The sequence below is a fragment of the Anomaloglossus baeobatrachus genome, chromosome 10 (genome assembly GCF_048569485.1).
Source record: "Anomaloglossus baeobatrachus isolate aAnoBae1 chromosome 10, aAnoBae1.hap1, whole genome shotgun sequence".
In the NCBI taxonomy this organism is placed as follows: domain Eukaryota; kingdom Metazoa; phylum Chordata; class Amphibia; order Anura; family Aromobatidae; genus Anomaloglossus; species Anomaloglossus baeobatrachus.
Window position 1 is genome coordinate 78,861,023 of NC_134362.1, and position 27,819 is coordinate 78,888,841.

The 27,819-nt window shown below is 45.4% G+C and overlaps 1 protein-coding gene across 3 annotated transcripts in view; it reads left to right on the forward strand.

The window, feature by feature from the left end:
* KCNQ1 (potassium voltage-gated channel subfamily Q member 1) overlaps positions 1-27,819 on the forward strand; it is a 267,942-nt gene that overhangs the window by 24,809 nt on the left and 215,314 nt on the right. Inside the window, exons 1-2 of one of the 3 annotated variants that reach the window (XM_075325460.1) lie at positions 7,192-7,213; positions 18,822-19,309. In XM_075325460.1, coding sequence (XP_075181575.1) covers positions 18,930-19,309 — 380 coding nt within the window. In that variant the 5' untranslated portion in view covers positions 7,192-7,213; positions 18,822-18,929. Of the gene's footprint in view, positions 1-7,191; positions 7,214-16,143; positions 16,193-18,821; positions 19,310-27,819 lie in introns of those variants that run through there. The other 2 variants (XM_075325458.1, XM_075325459.1) reach the window with 2 other exon arrangements.

Below are 27,819 nucleotides of genomic sequence, written 5' to 3' on the forward strand. Positions count from 1 at the left end.
AAATTCATTGCTTTGTTTCTTTTTCAGCTTGATTTGCTCTGTCCTCCCGTAACCTGATATATTGCCCAGCTTCTTATCTAGTAATGTTGACTGAAATCTATGACCTGGAAAAAAATTGAACCTGAAATAAGCAGAAAACTCACTTACTGATGCAGATTTACAATTGCTGTTTAACTTTTTAGGCATAATGTGCCAGATCTGCCACAACGTTTTAGATTTGGTGACCATTAGGCTAAGTTTCCTATTTTATACCAGCTCTTGAAGGTAAAAAAAAGTGGGGCATATCAGTGTTGAAGTAATTGTCACTTCAATGATTTTAATGAGAATTATCTTTTTTTTATAGTGCTTATAAATATCGGCATATCATGCATAAATGTGGGCGTTTCGTATATGATAGCAAATAGGCGTCACATATGCTACTATCAGGTCATCACAGGGTATTGTGCAATCTGCCCTTCTGCACAGTATCCACCTCTTCCTTGGTTACAGGCCCCTGACCTTTGAAGCTGCCAAGAACAGCTAATAAAAATCCTAGAAACATTCTGCACCACACCCACTAGACACACCTGTGGACGGCCTGATTGGAATATGGTCGCCCACTTGGGGGGTTGGTTAAGGGGAAGTCAGGAGTCAGTTGGTTGGTGACTCTCAAGAGCAGAGGTCACGGGGCGGTGAAGTGTTGGAGGAGAGAGAGAGGAGGTCAAGAGCTGGGCTCCTTGGGACTACTGGGTGGCAGACATTGGTCTGGGCCTGGTAGGAGCTGGACTCCAGTCACGGGGGGATTGTGACAGAGGGCACGGACTGTCAAGGAGGACAGCCGGCGGCCTTGTGCCATCACCAGGCGGGGGCCAGGGCACGACTGGGTACGTGGACCCTGGGTCAGGAAGGAGCTTCAGGCGTCCTGGCAATTTACCCAACGAGGATGGAGCCTTCAAGATCCGTTCTCCACCCGCTCAAAAATTGGGGTACTAGCACAACGCGGGGGATAGGACTTTCCATTCACACGGTCCGGAAAATCCCAAGCATAAATCTTGAGAGCAAGCTCACCCAGTTGGCCATGCTGGTGAGCGGGACCCAACTAGTTCTACACTAAAGGGACCAAATACAGAAAGAGGTGCCAAGGCAAAGGTCGCAGACTAACAGGTAGCACCAATGGGCACGGGATCCAGACGTGCTCCCTCCAAGCAGCAACAATGTCCAGAACTTTGGTTTACCACAGTTGTCTGTGTTATTGGACTGAGTGAGTACACAAACAACCCCCTTCCATCCCAACGGCGCCTCCCCGTTGCCCTTGTCGAGTCCTGGGGCATTCTCCCTACCCGTGGAGGGGTTAAACATCTAGCTGCCCACACCACCGCCACCGGATGCTCGCAACTGCAGCGGTGGTGCTCCACCTTACCACACACCACGGGGTGGCGTCGCGAACTTCAAACATACTCCCCCGTGTAAATACTCCCCTTTATTCCAAGTGGCCGCCCGACCCCGACCCCGACCCCTGGGTCCAGAGAGCCCTCGAGCCGCCGCGGATCCGGATCCAAGCAGCCTGGCTGCTGACACGGGGGGGCAGCAAACATACATAACTACACAGTAAATGCAGACACTCCCAGAATCTGCCTAGCTTAGCCAACGACCTCCCCCCCCTTCAGCATTTCTTTGTCTAAAGAGTGGACCAAATTTATTACTGATAGTCGTGTCCTTTTTATTGGACTCCTTGACAAAATGTCAAGCAAGCACCAACAACTGTTCTTTCTAGAATTCTAGATATGGCTAAAAATTATTTTTACTAGAATTTTGGTGCAAATAATATTGGAGTTTTGGCACTACAGTAATGTGTTCCAATAGGATCAATTTTTAATTTATTTTTAATTTTTTTATATTAACTACTGTAACATTGGGACATGCGGAAGTTTGTTTTAACCCTTTGAGGAGTGTGAGTTTATTCAATTAAATCGGTTTCAGTTTAAAACGATGGTACAAATGTCATTAATATATCCTAATAATAATGGGGTTATCCAGGATTATTTTTTCCTATGAGACTAAGTTCTCACTGGCAGTTAGTTGTCTGTTCTGTCAAGCGATGATCTCCACTGCCTCACCGGTCACATCATGTCCCAAGAGCAGCCTCTTCTACTCTTCTGCTTTGTTCACTGGACTGTACATCGGCTATGTTGATGGGGCGTTACTGCTGACGTCCTGCTGATTTACAGTCTTGCTACGTTTAAAAGTCCTGGCTAACACCTTTAACTGATGACACTGGACCACAATTAACGGGGTTTTCACTTATTGTCTCAATCTGGGTCACTTGGTGACAAACCTCTCCTTTTTAAAGTCCTAGGTCTTCCTTTACACAATATATATAATTTTCTTAATGTTCTAATGTAAAAAAAAATACATGTGAAATTAAATTTGCAAGTGGTCTTGATTTGAAAATGGCCTAATGCATTGTGTCACTGATTCTGTGCAGGCCCATGTGTATCAATGGTAGTAGACCATGAACAAACCCTGTGTAGTTTGACCCTTCAGTCATATGATCTTCCATCTGCCCCTACAAACATTTGGCAGACTAGCAAGTCCAAAAGCAAACTGATGGGGAATTCTTTATTGTGAGCACCAATAGAGAGTGTGATAAGGTCTGTAAAGCGCTGAGGAATATGTTTAGTCGGCCACCAATTGTGCAACTTCTTCCACTTAAGATGAGAGGCCTGTAATTGACATCATAAGTAGACCACAACAATGAGAGACAAAATGAGAAAAGAAATCCAGAAAATCACTGTCTGATTTGGCAACATTTATATTTGCAAATTATGGTGGAAAACAAGTATTCAGTCATTTAAAAACATGCAAGATTTCTAGCTCTCTCAGACCTGTAACTTTAGGAGGCTTCTCTGTCCTCCACTCATAAGAGGACTCATAAATCCCAGAATCCCATACTTACCGTATTTTTCGGACTATAAGACGCACCGGACTATAAGACGCACCCTGGTTTTAGAGGAGGAAAATAGGAAAATAAAATTTTAAGCAAAAAATGTGGTCATGACACGCTGTCATGGGGCAAGGATCTGCTGCTGACACTGTTATGGGGGTAATGTCCCCAAATTCTCTACTAAGGTGCCGCATCCTGGTAATGATCCTCCCTGCCTGGTATATACAGTATATGTCCGTCATCCTGCTATATACCGTAATCCTGCCATATGGCCGCATCCTGCTATATACTGGCATGTGGCCGCATCCTGCTATATAACCCATCATGGCATATGCCCCCATCCGGCTCATAATATGCCCCCATCCGGCTCATAATATGCCCCCATCCGGCTCATAATATGCCCCCATCCGGCTCATAATATGCCCCCATCCGGCTCATAATATGCCCCCATCCGGCTCATAATATGCCCCCATCCGGCTCATAATATGCCCCCATCCGGCTCATAATATGCCCCCATCCGGCTCATAATATGCCCCCATCCGGCTCATAATATGCCCCCATCCGGCTCATAATATGCCCCCATCCGGCTCATAATATGCCCCCATCCGGCTCATAATATGCCCCCATCCGGCTCATAATATGCCCCCATCCGGCTCATAATATGCCCCCATCCGGCTCATAATATGCCCCCATCCGGCTCATAATATGCCCCCATCCGGCTCATAATATGCCCCCATCCGGCTCATAATATGCCCCCATCCGGCTCATAATATGCCCCCATCCGGCTCATAATATGCCCCCATCCGGCTCATAATATGCCCCCATCCGGCTCATAATATGCCCCCATCCGGCTCATAATATGCCCCCATCCGGCTCATAATATGCCCCCATCCTGCTCATAATATGCCCCCATCTGGCTCATAATATGCCCCCATCCGGCTCATAATATGCCCCCATCCGGCTCATAATATGCCCCCATCCGGCTCATAATATGCCCCCATCCGGCTCATAATATGCCCCCATCCGGCTCATAATATGCCCCCATCCGGCTCATAATATGCCCCCATCTGGCTCATAATATGCCCCCATCTGGCTCATAATATGCCCCCATCTGGCTCATAATATGCCCCCATCTGGCTCATAATATGCCCCCATCCGGCTCATAATATGCCCCCATCTGGCTCATAATATGCCCCCATCCGGCTCATAATATGCCCCCATCCTGGTGTATGGCCGCATCCTGTGGCACATAAAAAAAAATAAACGTTCATACTCACCTCACTTTACCTCACTCCCTGCAGCATCGCTCATCCTCCCGTCTGTGTCAGCAGCAGCGCCGCTGATTGGAGCCGTCCCCATTACCCTGCTGGATCGCGATCATCTCCGGTGTCTGTGCCAGTGTCCCGGCGGCTGCGTGTGGACACGTGCGCACAGCGATGACGTCATCGCTGTGCGTGCCGCTAGTCTCCACTCAGCCGACGGCACAAACACAGGAGATGATCGCGATCCAGCAGGGTAATGGGGATGGCTCCAATCAGCGGCGCTGCCGCTGACACAGACGGGAGGACGAGCGATGCTGCAGGGGAACGGTGAGTACTGTACACTGATTCACTGCTCCCCGTGCTGATCATGATGCACGGGGTGCAGTGAATACAGCCGCACATGATCACTTCAGGCCGTAGTTGCCAGGGGTGATCATGCGAGCCGGCTGTTTATCCCCCGCCCATCATCCCGCCCACCTGTCAGCGCCGGCTTCAGCGCTGAGGGATGATGGGCGGGGGATGGGCGTGCATATTAAATGAGCGGGTCCACGTGGTCACGGCAGGCTGCTACAGCCTGCTCGTGCCCCCGATGACCCGCTCCACCGCAGCACCCACATTCCCCACAGCCACATTCAGACCATAAGACGCACCCCCCACTTTCCCCCAACATTTGGGGGAAAAAAAGTGCGTCTTATGGTCCGAAAAATACGGTATTTTCCACCAAAATTTGCAAAACTAATCTTTTCAAATACGACAAAGTGACTTTTCTGGATTTGTTTTCTCATTTTGTCTCTCATAGTTGTGGTCACCTATGATGTCAATTACAGGCCTCTCTCATCTTTTTAACTTGAAGAACTTGCACAATTGGTGACTGACTAAATACTTTTTTCCCCACTGTATATAAGCAAAGCATAATAATGAAGAGCTAAAAGGGAATGTGAATACAAGATCAGACTACTGTTTTTCTTCCTGTTGTCTCTTACCATGGAAACCTATAAGTCTACTTTGGAGATGTAGACATAAACGCCTTTAATATATATCATGGCTGTGCAATTAAGGGGGATGTCACCTATGCCAGGTCTCGGGGATGGGTGTCCTGTCCCATCCATTTTGTTTACAACATACCCAAATGGCATATTTATCAAACAACTTTGCATCTGGGAGACTCCTAGAAAAAGAGGAGACCTTCTGGAACAGTTGGATGCCGCCCAATCTTCATGAAATCTCAGTGGAAAGCAGTGCCTCTGAGACTTTTCTTCTGCGAGCAATTGGATGTCCTGTACTAAGACCAAACGCATATTCAATGGGCGTGGGCAGAAAAGGGGCCCATCCCTGAAATTTAGCCAGTAAGCCAAACTGTCCACAGGGTTAACCTTTTTAATGTGTGTAGAGTGGCACGGGGCAGTAGTTCTGGGCAGGGGGTTGAATCCAAATGCTTTGGCACGCTATATGAAAGAGCTGGTCCTGGCTGGGTGTGTGGACTTGTTGTGTGGGCTGTGAACAAATGTGAGTTGCATGTTTCCTCCGACATTGGCTTCTCAGGACTGGATGATGACCCATGCTCACAAGGAGACCACTATTTCATTTTAAGCAATGGTACTTTACTCAACGCTTTATCTTCAGCAACAACTTACACCAGATAGCGGACACATGTTTCAATTGTACAAGGCATATTCAGACACATTCTCAGTTCCCACTGGGTTGTTTCTGATCTTGCTGGTACTGTTAGTTAACGCACAACTTAGCCAAAAACTACTGTCCAACTCGAGAGGCTCATTTTCCCTTCCAGAAGCTTTACATCCAGTCTCCTAGTAGAGGATGGTGCCAGAGATTCTGCTACCATGTCTAGAGCAGAGCCTTGCGCTCCTAAGACACCTCTGTATGCATGTCTTTTTCTCCTCCTAGAGGAGTGACTGAGGGGTAGCCAGTAGTGCCGGAGAAGAGCCTTGCGCTCTTGGACGTTTGGGGAGATTCTGCCTGGGGAAGCTGACTTTCTTCACATGTCATGTTAGTATTAACAAGTTAGCTTGACTGTTAGGGGCCGGGCCACTAGAGTCCCGTCCTCCATTTCCAATTGTCTGGGGCCACTCTGTTCGAGGGTAGGTCTCTATCCTCAACATTATTCTTGCTTAGTGTGATTGAGTGCTGACCAAGACACAATCTCGACTCCAGTCTCGTTTTTCCTCGTTTCTGTCACAAGTCACCCACTGTTTGTGACCATCACGACCGACTGACTATCCGTCTATATGTATAGTTCACGAGGTCTTCATTAACTCCCTAACCTGTAAAGTCACTTTAACACCCAAACCATCTCTTACCCCATAGTCTGGTAACTTCGTATACAAGTGCTATGCAAAATATATATTATATTATATTATATATCTGCTGTTAACAAAATAGAATGTATTAACAAAAATGTATTCTGCACACAAAAACCACAAAACAAATAGATAGAAATGTAATTATGTTTGTCTCCTCCTCTGTATATATCTGTCTCTCTCTCTATCTCTTTGTCTGTCTCTTTCCCTGTCTGTCTCGGACTGTCTTTTTATCAATCTGTCGCAATCTCTTTCCCTGTCTGTCTATCTGTCTCTTTCCCTCTCTATTCGCTTTAATGGAGGCAGGTTTTTTGGTGAATAGCTGTAAAGCGCGGGGTTAAAATTTCCCCTCAAAACATAGCCTATGACGCTCTTGGGGTCCAGAAGTGTGAGTTTGCAAAATTTTGTGGCTGTAGCTACGACTGTGCAGATGCCAATCACAGACAGACGCATTCAGCTTTATAGTCTGTCTCTTTTCCTCTCTTTCCCTGTCTGTCTGTTTCCCTGTCTGTCTCTTTACCTGTCTGTGTCAGATTAATGAACTGTAGCAAAATAGAAGCTAAGCTGTGATTGGTTGCTTTTGGCAGCCTGATAAATCTCTAGGCAACAGAAAGCCCTTCCCCTGACAGTATATATTAGCTCACACATACACATAATAGACAGGTGGTAGTGTGTGGCACATTTTGTGTGTGTTCATATCCCCGAGTGTGGTGAGTATCCCATGTTGGGGCCCTACCTTAGCAACTGTACGGTATATACTCTTTGGAGCCGTCGCTCTCATTCTTTAAGTCCCCCTTGTTCACATCTGGCAGCTGTCAATTTGCCCCCAACATTTTTCATTTTACTTTTTCCCCATTATGTAGATGGGGGCAAAATTGATTGTAAATTGGAATGCGCGGAGTTAAAATTTCGCCTCACAACATAGCACCCGGCGCTGCCCGGGATAGTAACTATCTCTGTTTCTCTGTCTTTTCCCCCTCTGTATATATCTGTCACTTTCCCTGTCTGTCACTTTCCCTGTGTCTGTCTCTTTCCCTGGCTGCATTGTGACATGCCAACATTCCATATAAGGGCGTGGCTGCGCATTCTTCTGAAGTTCTGGCTGCACTGTGGCTCCCAGCTCCATTCGCTTTAATGGAGGCAGGTTTTTTGGTGAATAACTGTAAAGAGCTGGGTTAAAATTTCCCCTCAAAAACATAGCCTATGACGCTCTCTGGGTCCAGAAGTGTGAGTGTGCAAAATTTTGTGGCTGTAGCTGCGACAGTGCAGATGCCAATCCCAGACATACATACACACACACATACACACATTCAGATATAGATATAGATATAGATAGAGATAGATATAGAGAGATAGAGATAGATAGATATAGAGAGATAGAGATATAATAATTTACCACCTATACTTACTATACCTTACGTTACATCAGTTTATAGTACACAGGCAAATATCACATATTCACATTGCACTACAAAACAATACAGTGACGTGATTGGTGTCTTCAGGGGAAGGAATGCGACAGAAACAGTCCACCTCCTTACATATGCATCTTGTACATAGATGTCCTTGTTTGGAGCATGACTGTTTCCTGACAGCGTCCTCTTGTTCGCTCCTTTTTTCTCTGCAGGGCAAAATGAGTAATTTCATCTGCTGCTTATTGTCCATAATTCATTCTAGAGTTCTAGAGAGGGTGACGTAGCAGTTTATACTGGTGTAACAAAATACTGTAGTCATTAGGAGCTGATTCAGGTCAAGTCAAAATATTATTAAAAAAACAAACTGTGGTTGCAGAGATTGCGACCGGGCCTATGCTGGTGTCATCTGACACTAGCGCGTACTTCAGCTGGATGCATGCCCAAGGACGCACATTCAGCTGAAGTGTATTGCGGCACGGAGATCCATTGGGTCCCTGCATAACAATACATGCTGCCGGCCAATAAAGACATATAAACTTGGAGGGGACCCGGATGGGGGACTTTAGTACATAATGTGGGAGAGGGGGCAACAATTTGTCCTTTTAGAGGACTTTAAAATGCTACAAGGGACCATACATCTGACCAATACATCTGATGGGAGGGGTGGGTCCAGATCGAAATCTTGCCCAACGGCCTGTCGAACTTGTATTACAGCCACTGAAAACCTTGATTTACAAAGATACCAGCAGCAAAATATTCTAAATATATTTAATTGTCCAGGATGCAAACATTTTTGTAAAGCCAAGGAATTCTTTTATATATTATATCCTGGGCAACCCCTTTAATCCACATAGAAAAGCCACCCGTAGGAATTAGCCCCAACAAGAGAACCCTTTTAATAAACCTATACTTGCAAGCAACCTCCTTTATGAAATCCATATGTTGCTTTGTAAGTAGAATGTAAATGCAAAAATAAGTGAGCAGTTGTCTCCAGCATGTACGGTAGCAGTCGAACCGGAAAAGTCAGATTTACAGCAATCCCAGTATCTGGTCCAAGAAGCAGAGATGCGGGCTGCTCTGAACAGTAGCGTCCCAACACAGGTTCTGCATGACATGTTAGACTCGTTCTTATAAAGCTGGCACGGAGGAAGGCTGATATCTGTCAAAATTGACTACCAAAATGGAGTCTCTCTAGAATGATCAGACAAATGTATATTAATCTACCCCTGTGACCTATGCAGAAAGGGATGGGCTTCCCTTCCCTCGAAGGACAATTCTAAGGCTCAGCATATTTCTTTTTTCCTCCCCTCCTTCCAAATCATCATAACTTTTATTTTTCCATCAGAAGTCATATGAGCTCTTGGTCTTCCTGCTTTAAAAAAAAAAAAAAAAAAAAAAAGTTGTATTAATTCCACACAATATAGTGTGTGTGTGTGTGTGTGTGTGTAAATAAATAAATAAATATATATATATATATATATATATATATATATATATATATATATATATATATATATATATATATATATATATATATATATATATATATTAGTGTGTGTATGTATGTATGTATGTATATATATATGTGCATGTATGTATGTATATTTATATTATTCTGTCTGTTTCTTGCTCCAAAATGACATCATTACAGTGACAACCGCTCAGCTAACTGAACAGCCCGAACTACGGGCCGACAGGACGACGCCCGACACCTTTCCCCGCACCTACACAGAGCCCCAACTCCCCAGTGAGTGCTGCACCCCCAGGAGCCCACACCGACAACCCAGCCGACACGTACCCACCGCTCGCCTCTGCCCCCCCCAGCACACATTACCCCACTCGGCTCCACTCTCCGCATGTATACACTGAATACACACACGCACACAGTCACCTGTTCCCAGCCATGCACTCCCCAGCACTGACGTCCTCAGCACCATGGCCCTGCTCAGCTCCGCCCCCCCCCCCCACACACATTACCCCGCTTGGCCCCACCGTATCCCCCCACCCCCCCTCCCCTGCACACCACCCTCCACATGTATACACTATATATACACACATACATACACACACACACACACACACACACACACACACACACACACACACACACACACCCAAGATTGACACCTGTCCCCGGCACTGACGTCCTCAGCACCATGGCCCTGCTCAGCTCCGCCCCCCCCCCACACACATTACCCCGCTTGGCCCCACCGTGTCCCCCCACCCCCCCTCCCCTGCACACCACCCTCCACATGTATACACTATATATACACACATACATACACACACACACACACACACACACACCCAAGATTGACACCTGTCCCCGGCACTGACGTCCTCAGCGCCATGGCCCTGTTCGGCTCCACCCACCCCGCACTCCGCCCGCCGCACTCATTACCCCGCAGGATAAGGGCACATGTCAGGATGGACCATGATGGGGGCACATACCAGCATTGGGCCATATCACAGCATCAGCATATTTTTACTTAGGTTTACACTGTTCATGACCTTCTTTCATTACAAGCCATGGACATCATTAAACATTAGACTCCTCTATTAAAACTGTTCCTTCTGTTGTTTGTGATTTTAAAACCAATAAACAATTATAAGAATACTAAATTACACCTAACCCATCCAGTCCATTCATTACCTTATTATTCAATCTGCTAACCTACATACACTTTCTAGGCTACCTGATGCACTAGAATCAATTGTATATGGAAGCCAGGTTAGGGGGATTCCTCAAAGCTTAGGTGCAAAATCCTGGGTGAATTCCAGGCCTGGCCTCTAGTGGAGTGTGTGAGCAGCGCGTCCTGTGTGGTGTGGCAATTGATTTCATAGCTAGACCTGGATGTGACATTGTTCCATCATCCACCTATTGTGACATATGATATTATAGATACTGACAACTCTGTGAGCTGTCTTTCTAATAAACATATGTCGCGGGCGGGGAAGGACGCCGCTGCGCTGCGCTCGCTAACGCTCTGGTCCGGCGCTGCTGCGACGGCTGCTCGGTGGCTCGAGCGGTGGGCCGGATCCGGGGCCTCGAGCGGCGCTCCTCGCCCGTGAGTGAAAGGGGGTAGTTTGGTTTGGGGACTTGGTCCGTGATGCCACCCATGGGTTGTGGTGAGGTTGGGCACCACCTCTGCTGGTGACGGGGATCCCGGGAGCGATGGCAGGGAGCAGCTGGGATGTTGTTTTCCCCCTCCATGGGTAGGGGTTGGTGGTCCCGGTGAGATGACTGGGAGGCAGGGTTGGATGGGTGCAGGGTCGCTTGGACTGCGCAGCGCGGTGCTGGACGGCACGGTAGTACTCACTCAGCCACAAATGTACGCAAAGTCTCTGGTAAACCAAACTGCTGGATGGACTGGTCCCGCAGCCGGCTGCTGTGGCTTCTCCTGGACTGTTAGTTGTGGCTGCCTTTCCCTGCACCTTTTGTGTATGTTCGGTCCCGATGGATTCCCACCGGTAACCCGCTCCCCAGCGTATATATGTGCCGGAGGAGCCCTTTTGCCCGCAGGCTTCTGGCCCTTGGAACTCTAGCTGTGGCGGTAGCTGTATTTCCTTCTGTTGGTTGGACGGTTGCCTTCAATCGGGTCTTGGCTGTTAGGAAACCCCTGGGGTTCCGGTCACTGACAGATTTGACCTCTAATGGCGACTCCAAGCCTGGTCGGGGTCCGCAGGCCCTGCCTGAGTGTGGTGGCTTCACTTCGCTCCCCGGTTCGGTACCGGCGGGCCACCGCCCGTCCCCGGTCCTACGGTTCCGCGTTGATCTGCCTCTCTTGCGGACGGCCACCACCGTCTGCCAACCTTGCTCTTGGTGCCCGGGCAACACACCCGGACACGGTCAGTCTGCTCCTCAACTTCTAACTTCTCTCCTTCCCTGACTGATCTGACTTCCTTTTCTGCCTCCATTACTGTGAACTCCTCAGTGGGTGGGGCCAACCACCTGGCTCCACCCCACCTGGGGTGAACATCAGCCCCTGGAGGGAGGCAACAAGGATTTTGTGTCTGGCTGATGTGCCTGTCTCAGGGTGGGGGTGTGTGCTGTAGTACCTGTGACGACCTGGCTAGTCCAGTGCGCCATACATACATTTACCAGCGTCGCAATAGAAGCATTAGCATGATGTGAGCCTGTTTCCCCACTAACAGAGGATCATAGGACGACCCCACCACGTATGAACAAGGAGTTGTATCTAATATAAATTTATATATATATATATATATATATAATATATATATATATATATATATATATATATATATATATATATATATATATATATAATATATTTGCCTTATTCTGTCTTGCTCCAAAATTGTCGTTACAGTGACAACCATCGCATTGGCCGCTCGGCAAGGCCCCACCCCCTCACGCATTGGATGCTCGCCCTGGCCCCGCCCCCCACATGCATTTCCAGAACCCACACGGAGCCCTGACTCCCAGGTGACTGCTGCACCCCCGGAAGCCCACACCGGCAAGACAAAGTGGAGAAAAGCCGGATGTGTGAAACCACTAGCTTACCCCGGCACACGTGTGCCGGGAGCCGGCGTAGGCTGGTAATCATGGTACACATCGGGTAACTATAGAAACTGCTTTCCTTAGTTACCCGATGTGTAACATGATTACTAGCTTACCCCGGCTCCCGGCACATGTCAGCATTGTCACTTTGAATAGTTAGTTACCTTTTCTCCACTTTGTCGGATCCGGCGCGCTCCCGTGCACTGTGTACACTACAGTGGCCGCGCGACAAGCTCCGATCACGTGTTGTCATGTGACCAGGAATTTGCGGTGCGGCCACTATACTGTACACAATGTAAGGCTGCTTTCAGACGTCCGTGTTGAATCAGGTACCAGTCACACGCGTGGTTGTCATACATGTGACATCCGTGTTTTGCATGCGTGTGACAGGTACCGGAGAAAACACAGGTCTGTGAAATAAAAATATTTTTCATATTTACCTGCTTTCTCCGGCTTTGCTGCCTCCCGCTCCTGACCGCCTACCAACAAACACACACACACACACACACACACACACACACACAGCAGACACACATGGATACACCGAGCGCATACACACACAGCTCACATGCATGTACACACGCACATTGCAGACACACACACACACACACACACACACACACGGATCCACCGAGCGCATACACACATAGCGCACATGCATGTACACACACACTGAGCACACACAGCGCACATGCATGTATACACACAGCACACATGCATGTATACACACATAGCGCACATGCATGTACACACACACTGAGCACACACAGCGCACATGCATGTATACACACAGCACACATGCATGTATACACACATAGCGCACATGCATGTACGCGCACACACACTGAGCACACACCACACATGCATGTATACACACACTGAGCATGTATACACACATAGCAGACACACATGGATACACCGAGCGCATACGCACATGCACGCGCACACACACACACAGCTGTATACTCACACAGCGATGCGGTCCCCAGCGCTGTTCCTGCTTCCAGCTCCACAGGGCACTGAATATACAGTTAGTATAATGAGCGGTGATAAGAAGCGGGAGGCAGCAGAGGCGGAGATGGCATCGCTGGAGAGAGTTTAAATATAGAAAATATTTTTATTAAAAAGACCCATATTTTCTCCGGTATGTTTTACACTGATGTCACACGGATCACATCAGTGTGCGATCCGTGTGATATCTGTGCTGCCGGAGATGCCTGCGTGTGTGCGTGCGGGGTCATGAAAAGTCACATGGTCCGTGTGCAAACACGACTTGTGAGGCACATCATAGAATAACATGGGTACGTGTGACATCCGTGTTAAAAACGGATGTCACACGTACCTAAAACACGGACGTCTGAAACCAGCCTACGGCAGCGCGCCGGATCTGACAAAGTGGAGAAAAGCCGGATGTGTGAAACCACTAGCTTACCCCGGCTCCCAGCACACGTGTGCCGGGAGCCGGCGTAGGCTGGTAATCATGGTACACATCGGGTAACTATAGAAACTGCTTTCCTTAGTTACCCGAAGTGTAACATGGTTACTAGCTTGCCCCTGCTCCCTGCCCATTCAGATCGTTGGTCTCCCACTGTCAAACACGCCGATGCGTGCTGCACATCAGGAGACCAACGAGCAAAAAATGAACCATCACTATTCAAGATTTACTGATTGATAATTTAATCTGCTAACCTACATACACATTCTAGACTACCCGATACGTTAGAATCGGGCCACCTTCTAGTACCTATATATCCTGTATCCACGACAACTTTAACTCATTGGTATAGTACATGTGCCTTAATCCTCCCATAACTGTGTAGGGATTCCTTCTCATCTCAGTGTGTCTGACCTGAGGAAGGCCACAAGGCCGAAACGTTGTCATCTGGCGGACCCCCTGTTTTGTACCCCTTTTTTCACTTTAATAAAAGAAAAAAGATTAATATTCAACCACTGGTGTCTACTCATACTTTTAAGGGAAATATACAGTGTGCCGGAGTTATTTCTCCTTTTGTACTTTTCATTCTCCTGAGCACCTGTGCAAGGTGATGCCAGGTCCTCTTTTCTCTTTATTAGGCTCTCCACACTGACTGACAGCCGACTCCAATTCTAAGTTAGATTACTCCTTGCAGTGGGGCTCTCGGTGCATGCGTCAAGCACTTCAGAACCCTATTAGCCTGCAGATTAATCCCATGTCTGCTAGTTAATAGTGTTGTGTGTTGTTGTTTTTTTTTTTTTTGTTTTTTTTCTTGGGTGGGATGAGGGGGTGAAAAATGAGTAAATGGACCCCTCTGAATCTGAATATTTTTTTATTTAAAGGGAACCTGTCATGCTGAAAGTGGTATCTGATATGCAGCATTTATAGAGCAGGAGGAGCTGATCAGACTAATATACATTCTTGTGAGGGTAACTGTGGAAAGAGAAGGCGCAAAAATAGGGTCTTACCCGGTATGACACGTGGGGGCAAGTTTGGGTTAGAACACTCACCTGATGGGCTTGTGCAAGTCACAACCCCTATAAAGGCACGTAGTAAATGTGGAAGGCAGCGGTCCCGCAGTGTAGATATATTCCAAGAGGTAGAGCAGAAAGCAGGTTTAAAATCCGTGCCGAGCCACAGAGAATCCAGATGCTTGTTAGTGAATTCCTTTCTTTATTTATTTTTTACACAGGTCTATGCGTTTCGAGGACATATCCGTCCTCATCATCAGGACAATGTACAAAGAAAGACTATCTAGTCTGTCTTTGTACATTGTCCTGATGATGAGGACGGATGTGTCCTCGAAACGCGTAGACCTGTGTAAAAAAATAAAGAAAGGAATTCACTAACAAGCATCTGGATTCTCTGTGGCTCGGTGCGGATTTTAAACCTGCTTTCTGCTCTACCTCTTGGAATATACATTCTTGTGGGAAAGGTTTCAGTGAAGCTTGTATTTTATTCATTGCAATCCTTGGTATTTGTATATGTATGAGTCCAGTGGGCGGTCCTATCAGTGATTGACAGTCTTCCCTCTATCACTGTGCTTGCAGATATCTTAAAATAACTAGTAGAACTGCTCACTGGACTTGTATAAATACAAACACCAAGGATTTAATGACTAAAACATGCATTATACTGAATCTGTTTCCATCAACCTATATATCATTCTGCTCAGTGTGTCCTCCATACTGTGCTGTCCAAAAGTTGAAGGTAGAACGTGACCGGTTACCTTTTTATAGTAGTGTCAGTGTTTGACCGCGGCATATAAAGGGTTTAATACACACGGAGCTGGCTGTATAACACAGCCAGCAGTGTTTGGAATGATTCCCATACAACCGCATCCACGTTTTTTGGTCTTATATTTAGCACAGTGTACTGGTACTAGGGAAGCCTTTGCTTCAGCTTGTGCCTACGCGTTTCGGGGATTTTACAAACTGGCTAAACTGAGTCCCATCTTGGACATGACATTCTTTATCATGGCCACTGTGTTCTTGAAGTTTGTCCATGCTTCTGAAATAGTTTTATTTTCAATTGTACACTTGTGTCAAGGCAAAGTGTGGAGGCACCAGGCTGTCTATTGTATAGGTGTGCATTTGTGACTGGGGGATTAATATGGTGGATAGTGGAAATGTGCTGGATGATTGGGAATGGCTGGTATACAAAAAAACTGCTGCAAAAAAACTGCTGCAGGCGGGCGGCTGTCGGTTATCTCTGCAGCATGCAGGGCTCCCAACTGCCGGCTGTGGATGACGCGAGTCTTCTCCAGGCATTTAGGGTGGGTTCCTGGTTTTCAGTGATGGATTTTGTAGAATATGATGAGCAGATTTATCTATTTTGATTGCTGTTAAATTGTTGCAGATGTGCAGTGCTGTTGGGTCCATGATGGTTTTACATTACCTTGCAACGCACAAGTGCTGGGCTTTGTGGAAGGGTCCCCATCCTGAAGACGTCCTAGGTGTTATGGGGGCTGAGGCTGCCGTGCTGGCATAGTGCATGAAGATTCCTTTATTCTGCTCTAATAACATTAATAATTGTTAATGATTTTTCTTTTTCAATTATTGGTCGCCCTCCTATACAATCGAAACCTGTACTAAAATGTTCTGTGCAATCCCTGCAGTGTGATTTTTATATTTTACCTATTTGAAAACTATACTTCCTTTTGACCACAAGAGGGCCATGAAAAACCATCTCTTGTGGACCGTGGCAGGTCTGTATTCTCACAAAATGTAAAGATCAGCTAATAGTATCCGAGCAGGACGGAGAGCGAGCACTTGGCTACATTACTGTAAGGCGTCCGCGCAGATGTAATGACCCTGGGAGGTGCATGTTAGGGTATAATAAAAATAGAAAATTTGGAAAAGGGCCTTTTAAGTGACCATGTGAGGCCGTCCACTTTACACCATTCTTTCCAAATGCCTGTTATAACAATTGGAAGTATAAGATTCCCCCCCATCCATCCCAATTGGGAGTGATCCCTGTTGACTGCAACACCGTGTGTTGCTAGTAAGTTGTGGGAAAGGTAACAAGTTATTTTTGTTAAGGTTGGAGTCAAACCACAATATGCGAGTTTTTTTTTTTTGTCATACTGAATACAGCTGAGAAAAAAACAATGCAGATCTGCGCTGTCATTGCATAACATTGGTCCATGTGCAATGGCTTTATCGGATTTCAATCCTTTCATTTATATGCACGTATGAGCGAGCTTTTTAGTGTTTTATTTATAAAGCACAATATATTCCACAGCACACAGGGGTTCAGGGGCGCGCGCGGTGGTGCAGCATACAAGGGGTTCAGGGGCGCGCGCAGTGGTGCAGCACACAGGGGTTCAGGGGCGCGTGCGGTGGTGCAGCACACAGGGGTTCAGGGGCGCGTGCGTGGTGCAGCACACAAGGGGTTCAGGGGCGCGCGCGGTGGTGCAGCACACAAGGGGTTCAGGGGCGCGCGCGGTGGTGCAGCACACAAGGGATTCAGGGGCACGCGCGGTGGTGCAGCACACAAGGGGTTCAGGGGCACGCGCGGTGGTGCAGCACACAAGGGGTTCAGGGGGCGCGCGCGGTGGTGCAGCACACAAGGGGTTCAGGGGCGCGCGCGGTGGTGCAGCACACAAGGGGTTCAGGGGCGCGGCGGTGGTGCAGCACACGGGTCAGGGGCGCGCACGCGCGGTGGTGCAGCACACAAGGGGTGCAGCACACAGGGGTTCAGGGGCGTGCGCTGGTGCAGTACACAGGGGTTCAGGGGCGTGCGCTGGTGCAGCACACAGGGGTTCAGGGGCGTGCGCTGGTGCAGCACACAGGGGTTCAGGGGCGTGCGCTGGTGCAGCACACAGGGGTTCAGGGGCGTGCGCTGGTGCAGCACACAGGGGTTCAGGGGCGTGCGCTGCAGACAGATTCTCATCACTCATATCAGTCTCTGTCCCCACTAGGGCTCACATTTTAAATTCCAAATGACTGACAATTTTCTTTTCTTTTTTCTTTTTTTTTTTTTCCCTTTCTTCTTATTGTATTCATATATAATCTTTATTGGGACCATCCAGCTAAAAAAAAAAATATTGGCGTCCAGTACCGTAAAATAACTTAATCATCACTATTCATCTACTCTTTTGCCCAGTAATGAGGCGCTCTGTCACTCAGTTTTTTGTTTACATGTGGATGGCACATGACAGCTGCAGACTATCGATTTGCCGCATCCATTGTGCGCGTTTTTACGGTCATCCCCAATCAGCGATGGGAGCTATGATGGCGGTAACATAGCAGGTGGCCACCAATGGGCTGTGGTGACCAGGTTCTGTCTACATGTAAATAAAGACCTGTAGTGAGTGCTTCAGGGGACTCTGTCGATCATTGGGTGAGAGACTTGTGGAGTAGTGTTGATATTTGTTGTTTTACAGACTGGGAGTCTACACATTTTTGTTTTTACTAATTGGACAACTTGTCTTATGCCGTCATATGGTGACGTGTGTGTGTGTGTGTGTGTGTGTGTGTGTGTGTGTGTGTGTGTTTTTTTGGGTTTTTTTTTCCTTAAATCCCTCAACAGGAGACAATTTCCAGTATTTGATGAAGAGTGCAGCCAGCTCTGTATATAATCATAGTCTCAGTGGAATGAAAGGCATTCCTTCCCCGCCAGGCGACTGCGGACAGTAGGGACACGTTATATCTTCAGTAGGACGGAGGATAGTTCCCTAAGAAAGTAAAAAGAAAGTAATGTTTCCTGAGAGAGCGCAGCATTTAGGATCACACCTTTAAAATCAACAACCCTAGACATCTAGGAGAGCTGTGGTTAGGAAGGAATTATGTCCAAACCACTCCCTCACGAGAGGAGTCATCAGGAGAGAACAGGAGTAGGCTGGACCTCAAAACTTGTGTGTGTTACTAACTAGATTTTGCCTCTTATTCCTTTCCAACCAGATTAAAGCCACCGGGGGAACGGAAGAACTTGGAATTGTTTCATGAAATGTTCCTCAATAAACTTTCCCAGTTGTAAAGAGGTTTTTTCCAACTCTTACAACTTCTCCAATGTCCTCGTCATCTCCTCCTGAATCACAGACAAGCAACTGGAACTTCAGCGTCTTAACCTCTAGAAAAAATCTCCACCAAAAACCGAGTCCTCTGGAGATGAATGAAAATCTGAACACGCATTACGAACACATCGCTTTACCTCGGGGGTTAAACAGCAATGGACAGCAAGGTCAGGAACGCGCTAGCACCACTTTTGAACTGAAACGCGACGTGTTGATTACCACAGAGTCCCCGCGGCCGACCATTAACCTGGACCCCAGAGTTTCTATCTACAGTGCCAGACGACCTCTGCTTTCCAGAACCAACATACAAGGCAAAGTTTATAACTTTTTGGAACGGCCGACAGGATGGAAGTGTTTTGTTTATCACTTTACAGTGTGAGTAGAATTTCCTTTTACTACTTTTATTACTTTTTGAATAGTTTTGTGACTAGTTTTTGGTTAAAGTTGTATTTCCCAACTTTAGATCTTCTGGAATATAATTTAGTTAAAGCAGATGGGTAGTAAATCTATAGTCTGGGTATAACTTTGTCCTTTGTAAAGCTGCTAGAATTTCCTATCTAAGGCTATATTCACACAGTCCGGTTTTTTTTCTTTTTTTTTTTATCAGCAGCACAACCTGATTTCTTGGCATTAAAAAAGCTGCATTTGTTTGCTATGTTTTTGGTGTCATTTCTCTACAGTATATGTTTAAAGTTTTTCATTCGCCACAAAAGTTACAGAAAAACCCTTGCAGTTGCGTTTTTGCAATCCTATGGCTTTTAATGGTGAAAAAAAGCACCCCAAACACTGAAAGGGTATATGTGCGCACGCTGCTGCAAATTTCTGCACCTAAAAACTGCACCTATTGACTGAAAAATGCATTAAAAAACAGGCTTTTTTAGTGCATTTTTGCCCATGCATATTTTTTTCTGTATTCAATGGCAAAACGCAGGTCAAAAACGCGCACAAATATTTCACGCTGCTTTTTTTTCTGCACCCAAAACTTCAAGGAAAACAGAAGCAACACATTCACAGCCTTTCTTAATTCTCATAGACTTTGCTAGGCAAGGACAGATATGCAGTTTTGGGCCACAAACTGCACCAAAAAAACCCCCAGCAAAAAACGCAGCATGTGCACAGGGTCAAAGAATTGACATGCGCTTTCATTCAAAAACGCAGCAGTTTTCCATTTCAGGCAGGAAAATAAAGCGTGTGTCTGTGTCAATGAGATTTCTGGAATCCCATAGGTTTTGCTGGTACTGTAAAAAGTACCTTTTTATTTGCATAAAATCATTGGAAAAAAATTAAAAAAACTGAACATAGTCTTATTTTTTCTTTGCAGATATAAATCTGCAGCATGTCAATTCTTTCAAGTTTTTTTGCTGCAAATTTCATACTAATGAGGGGGAAAAATCTGCACCAAAAATGCTTGTAAGAAAAGGCAAGTATTTTACATTGTATTTTTCCTTCCAAGAAATGCAGAAATGGTGCAGAGGTTTCTGCCCCAAATACTTAATGTGTGAACATACCCTAGTGACTTCTTCTATTAAAACAACAAATATGAACCCGATTCTGCCTGAAGTCCTGAAAGTCGCAGGTTTACATTCCTGATTTGCAGAGGTAATAGATGCAGCCAGTGCCGGTGTCCAAAAGGCAACTCTGCCTCTTAGAGTAGGCCAAAATTAAAAATATTAAGTAGGGGACTACTAAAGATGTACAACGGGACAAACCCCATGGAACGGAAATAAATGGTGGCAAATGCAGTTTTTTTTTGTTTTTAAAAGAGAAAACGGTCAGCGTCTATATCCAAAAGGCCATGTTCACACTGCGTTTTTACCTGCATTTTTTTTTTTTTTTGCGTTTTTGCTGCAGACATTTTTTGAGAAAACGGTTGTAACATTTCTGCAGACATTCCCCAGCAAAACCTATGGAAAAACAAAAATAGCTGTGCGCACACTGTTTTATTTCTCAAGAACATTCTTTCTGCAGAATTTCTTGAGAAAAATGTGCATGTCACTTCTTTTCTGCAGGTACCTGCGTTTTTTTTTTTGCCATAGATAATGGTAAAATAATGCAGGGACCACCCTGCGGAAAAAAAACACATAAAAAACACACTAAAACCACATGCGTCTTTCGGTGCGTTTTTGGTGCGTTTTTGAACGCAAGTGCGCTAATCTTTCAGACTCAAGAAATTTCTTGAGAAAAATCCTTTTTTCTAGTGTGCACATGGCCAAGACTGGTTTGCCTTCACTCCTTCTTTACCCCTGATTGTACTAATTTCATCAATGCCACATTCATTTCATGTCACATTTTTCAATTCCGGTCTAAAGTTAGTAATGGAATTCCTGGTGCGCTGTGATCTCTTAATGGTTAACACTAAACATTTTTGGCTCTCCAGGTGATGAAGAGGTTAAAGGGTTATTGCCATCTCCAAGATCCTACCCCAATATCTAGTAGGTGTAATAATATTATTAGCACATACCTCCATATATAAATGTGGTAAAGTGTTTCTGATTAGCCATGTCACTTACCTCATGTGCAGGGCATTGCAGGACCTTAGGTATCCATGGTTCCGACCACTAGCAACTAACTGTCCTTATATGCGTAGCCATAACCTTAAATGCCTGTTACTGTAATACCCTGCACATAAGGTAACTTAGGTTTTGAAGGTTATGGCCATGTAAATAGGGATAGTTAGTTGCTAGTGGTCGTAACCATGGATACCTAAGCTACTGCAATGTCCTGCACATGAGGTAAGTGACATAGCTAATCAGGAGAACTATACTACATATCTAATTGGAGTTATTTGATATTATTCTTACACCTACTACATATTGGGATAGGATCTTAGAGATGGGAATAATCCTTTAATATTGATATCCAATATCTATGGTGGTCTAGAATATTTGTGTTAATACCCCTAAAGGCCTAGGGTGGTTCATTTAAAGGGACTCTGTCAGCACAGAATGACTTCAAACCAAGCTATTTGGCAAGTGTCTTTATTGAGACAGAAAAGTATGGAGATAGGGAGAAAATAACTAGATGGGAAGGATACAAAGATATATTTTACCTGTATCTAGATGGGAAGATGCATTTCAATGTTTGGCTGCACTAATGTTGCACCGATGCCTGCTCTTGGTGGTTAGTTATTCTGTGTTGACCATCCCTTTAAAGGGAATCGGTCACCAGGTCTTTCCCTTATGAGCTGTGGCCACTACCAGTGAGCTCTTATATACAGTATTCCAGAATACTGTGTATATAGGAGCCCAGGCTGCTCAGTATGACATAAGAATCCCCTTTATAATACTCACCTAGGGGACAGTCCGGTCTGATGGGTGTTGCTGTTCTCGGTCCGGCTCCTCCTCTCGTCTTGCAATCGCCATCCTCCTGCCCTGTTGTCCTGCGTCATTCACAGAGAGGTCTCCATTGCATTCCTGCTCCTGCGCACTTTGATCTAACCGGCTGAGGGTAGAGCAAAGTACTGTAATGTGCAGGTGCAAGAAAAGGTCAAAGACCACCCGCATGCGCACTACAGTACTTTGAGCTGCCCTCAGCCGTGCAGATGAAAGTGCGCAGGAGAGCAATGGTGGCCTCTCTGTGAATGATGTAGGACGCGTCATGCACACAGGGCTGGGCAGGAGGACGGCGATTGCTCAAAATGGAGGAGGCGCCGAATCGTGTCCAGTACATTCATTATACAGTGGCCTGGAATCTTATATACAATATTCTGGAATGCTCTATATCAGAGATCACTGGTGTTGGCCGCAGCTTATAAGGGAAAAACCTGATGATGGGTTCCCTTTTTAAAGGTACAATTTCATTAGATGATGATCATGAATGGGCCAATCACCCGACTAAGGCCTAAAACACACGGCATGAAAATTTTCATGCGAGTGGAGTGCGATAAAACATTGCGTTCCACTCGGATCAATATTAGTGTATCTGTCAGCACCTATGAGTGATTGTTTTCTCGGTCCAATTAGGGCTGAGAAAATAATCGCAGCATGCTGTGACTGTAATGTGATCCTTTTTTCTCTTGCACCCATTGAAGTCTATGGGGCGAGAGAAAGATCGCTCTGCACTCACAGAACACCGGTGTACTGCGAGTGCAGGGCGAGAATGGCAATAGCCGGCTACTGAGGAGAGAGGGAGATAAATCCCTTCCTCCCCTCCTCAGTGTCGGGGTCCGCCCCCCCGCAGCTGTGGTCTGATCGCAGGATCGGACCTCAGTTGCAGTGACACTCTGCTCCTGCTGTGCTGCCAGCGTGAGCCGAGTGTCATATGAGGATCACAGTAATCCCTGTGTGGCCCCGGCCTAACGAGCAAAACGCTCTTCCGTCAGTTAGTGATTTGTAAACTTTCTTAAAAAAATCCTCACGCTCGCCAGTGTGAACCTTCCCACAATGAATGTTTGAGTTTACAAGCCTGAACAGTCAGGATGTGTAAAGGTGTAAAGGGGCTTTTATTTGATAGCACTTAATTTAAAGGGGGAGTCCAGGACTTTCATATTGATGGCATGTTATTAGAATACATTAACAATTTCAAATCGGTGGGTGCTGGGTGTCGCGCCCCCACTGAATTCCTTGTCGGCAGCAGCTGAATGAGCTCAGTTATGGAGCTGCACAGCTAGTGGGCACGTATACACAGGCAGAGACCTGTCAGTCATGTCAGCGGGCGGGGAGAAGCTGCCGAGGACCTGCCTGCGACTAGTGCACACAAGGCACGCTCTTAATGAAAGCACTTACTATGTGGCTCCAGAAATGTTTGGTTCCTCCACTCCCATTCATTACACTGTGTATTTTGCTTTAAGTGCTTTTTGTGTTTTCATCTGTAGTTAAAGGGCTTTTATAGTGTTTGGTAAATAACGGTGATTCATTGTAGGATGAACATTATGTAACTTTTTCAAGAGCTCTTTAAATGATAAACATATCACAGATAAAGCATGACTTATTGCGCCGGCTGCAGAAAGGTCATACTATCTTACAGAGAATGCCTTATCAAAAAAATAACGTTTAAATCAGGTTTTCATGGCAATTTTTCATATCCCAATCTATCAAAACACATTTACATTAAAAAAAAAAATATCAAATCTTGCAGTTTTCTTTCCCATGGAGAAATACTGACGCTATTGAGTTTTATGGAAGTATAGGTTGGGCATGCTCTAATCCAGGTTTTGTTCCATTTTATGGCATTTTTCAATATGTTTGTTTGTGGTTGTCACTGAAAATAACTTGTTTACATCCAGAGTTGAAGACCCATAAAGACCTACTATATCCCACCGCTCACAAAGGAATGCAACTGTCTGCAGTCCGGTCAATCCTGTGTGAGTGGAACCTCACCGGCACCAAGTCTTCTATCTGTGATGAGTGAGCATACAGAGTATAATGGAAGTCAATGGGAAACTCGAGCATTTTTAAACTCTGCTCAATCGAGTGGCGAGCATGCCTGGCCATCACTGATCTACACTAACCTATTGGAACAAACTATGCAGACCGCATATGTGTATGCTGCTGAATATATACCATTGTACACATTGCTATGAGACGTGTCGGGCATAACAAGTTTCTGGACTATTGACTAAAATGTTACTCGAATCAAGCAGCTCAGACTGGCTCAATCGAGTAGCAGCAATAATTGAAATCAATGGGAAAGTTTAGCATTTTTCCAGCAGACCCTTCCCCAGGAGGGCTGGGGGCAGTAAAATTGCTGAAATGGATGGAAGCAGCTCTCAAATGGAAGAGGACGAGCATGGGGAAGACTCCTGGATGCATCGTACTCCCACTATTACGCCACTTTTACAGACTGACAATAAAACACGCAAAGCCGAAGATAACATGCATTTTACAGGAGAACATTTTAGGAAACCTTCTTTCCTGTATAATGACATAAATATAAAGAAACTTTTTTTTAAAAAAAGAGAAAAATCCACAGGTCCTCAGTCCCTTAGGCCAGAGGTTCCCAACTCCAGTCCTCAAGGCACACCAACAGTGCATGTTTTCAGGATTTCCTTAGTATTGCACAGGTGATAATTTAATCACCTGCAAAGGTGCTGAATCCAACACCCATGCAATGCTAAAGAAATCCTGAAAACATGCACTGTTGGTGTGCCTTGAGGACTGGAGTTGGGAACCTCTGCCTTAGGCTATGTTGACATGTGGAGTTTTTTCATTGTTGAAAGAATGCAGCACAAATGCTGAAAAAATTAACATTATGCTTTTTTCAAAAAAATGCAGCAGCTTTCCAGTCTTGTGCATTAGATTTATGAAATCTCCTAGCTTTTGCTGGTACTGTAAATGTCAGCGTTTAGTTTCCATAAAACTCATTAAAAAAAAAAAGCTGCAAAAAAAATGCAACATTTCAACATAGCCTTAATAGCCAGGCTATCTTTCACCGTGTTTATTTAAAGGAGGGATTGTAATACACCCTGGAAGACATGTTAAGGAGGGCCTGAGAATAAAGTTTTTGACAATTGTAAGAGTGGTACTTCTACAGTGGTAAAGCCTATGCACTAAGTGCAAGGCCTAGCAAACCTTTTAAGGAGGAATTGCAATACACCTCCCTGGTAGACATGTAGATGAGGACCTCCATAATAAAAAAATTTTTTGACTAATTTAAAAAGAGTGGGACTATTCACTAAGTGCAAGTGTTTTAGTGTTTAGGCCTGTGGGTGGGTGGCTACGTATTTCCACTTGAGTTTCAAGGCCTGGAATTAGGGATAGCTGAACGCTGCGCTGGGACAAGTTAATGGACTTGATTGCTGATGGTGGCTACCAATACGCAACCACAAGTGACAGGCGGGAGAGATCCTCGCCTGCATCCTGGACAAGGGGATTGGCAAGAACGTAGCACAGTGGAAGAGGCGGTGGTGTCAACCGCGGACACTAATTGTGGGCCAATGCATTCAGACCAGCTAGTTGGGTGCTTTGATGACACGTGCCTGAGCATGCTGGTAGTGGTCAGGCCATTCAATCTTGGTATGGCACAGGTTGCGAATGATCATTTATTTTAACCCCTTCACCCCCGGCCACTAAAACACCCTAATGACCGGGCCATTTTTTGCAATTCTGACCAGTGTCACTTTGACAGGTTATAACTCTGGAACGCTTCAACGGATCCTGGCGATTCTGAGATTGTTTTTTCGTGACATATTGTACTTCATGTCAGTGGTAAATTTAGGCCGATATGTTTTGCGTTTATTTGTGAAAATTTAGGAAATTTGGCGAAAATTTTGAAAATTTCGCAAATTTCAAACTTTGAAAATTTATGCCCATAAATCTGAGAGATATGTCACACAAAATAGTTACTAAATAACATTTCCCACTTGTCTACTTTACATCAGCGCAATTTTCGAAACACATTTTTTTTCCGTTAGGAAGTTAGAAGGGGTCAAAGTTCATCAGCAAATTCTCATTTTTCCAACAAAATTTACAAAATAATTTTTTTAGGGACCACATTACATTTGAGGTGACTTTGAGAGGCCGAGGTGACAGAAAATACCCAAAAGTGACCCCATTCTAAAAACTACACCCCTCACACTGCTCAAAACCACATCCAATAAGTTTATTAACCCTTTAGGTGCTTCACAGGAACCAAAGCAATGTGGAAGGAAAAAATGAAAATTTTACTTTTTAACACAAAAATGTTACTTTAGCCATAAAATTTTCATTTTTACAAGGGAGAAAAGAGAAAGTACACAATACAATTTATTGTGCATGTTCTCCTGAGTACGCTGATACCCCATATGGGGTAAAAAATCAATTGTTTGGGCGCACGGTAGAGGTCGGAAGGCAAGGAGCGCCATTTGAATTTTTGAACGCAAAATTAGCTGCACTCATTAGCGGACGCCATGTCGGGTTTGAAGACCCCCTGAGGTGCCTAAACAATGGAGCTCCCCCACAAGTGACCCCATTTTGGAAACTAGAGGCCTCAAATAATTGTTCTAGATGTTTGGTGAGCACTTTGAACCCCTGGGGGCTTCACAAAAGTTTTTATAGCGTTGAGCCGTGAAAAGAAGAAAAAAATTTTTTACCACAAAACGGTTGCTTCAACTAGGTAGCTTTTTTTTTTCACAAGGGTAACAGGAAAAAATGCACCATAAAATGTATTGTGCATTTTCTCCTGAGTACGCAGATACCTCATATGTGGTGGAAATCAAATGTTTGGACACACAGCAGTGCTCGGAAGGCAAGGAGCGCCATTTGAATTTTTGAGTGCAAAATTAGCTGCACCTGTTAGCGGACGCCATGTCGGGTTTGAAGACCCCCTGAGGTGCCTAAACAATGGAGCTCCCCCACAAGTGACCCCATTTTGGAAACTAGAGCCCTCAAATAATTGTTCTAGATGTTTGGTGAGCACTTTTAACACCTGGGGGCTTCACAGAAGTTTATAGCGTTGAGCCGTGAAAAGAAAAAAATTTTTTTTTACCACAAAACGGTTGCTTCAACTAGGTAGCTTTTTTTTTCACAAGGCCATCAGGAAAAAATGCACCATAAAATGTATTGTGCATTTTCTCCTGAGTATGTAGATACCTCATATGTGGTGGAAAGTAATTGTTTGGGCGCATGGCGGGGCTCAGAAGAGAAGGAGCGCCATTTGACAGCAAAATTGGTTGGAATCATTAGCGGACGCCATGTCACGTTTGGAGACCCCCTATGGTGCCTAAACAGTGGAGCTCCCCCACAAGTGACCCCATTTTGGAAACTAGAGCCCTCAAATAATTGTTCTAGATGTTTGGTGAGCACTTTTAACACCTGGGGGCTTCACAGATGTTTATAGCGTTGAGCCGTGAAAAGAAAAATTTTTTTTTTTACAACAAAACGGTTGCTTCAACTAGGTAGCTTTTTTTTTCACAAGGGTAACAGGAAAAAATGCACCATAAAACGTATTGTGCAATTTCTCCTGAGTAC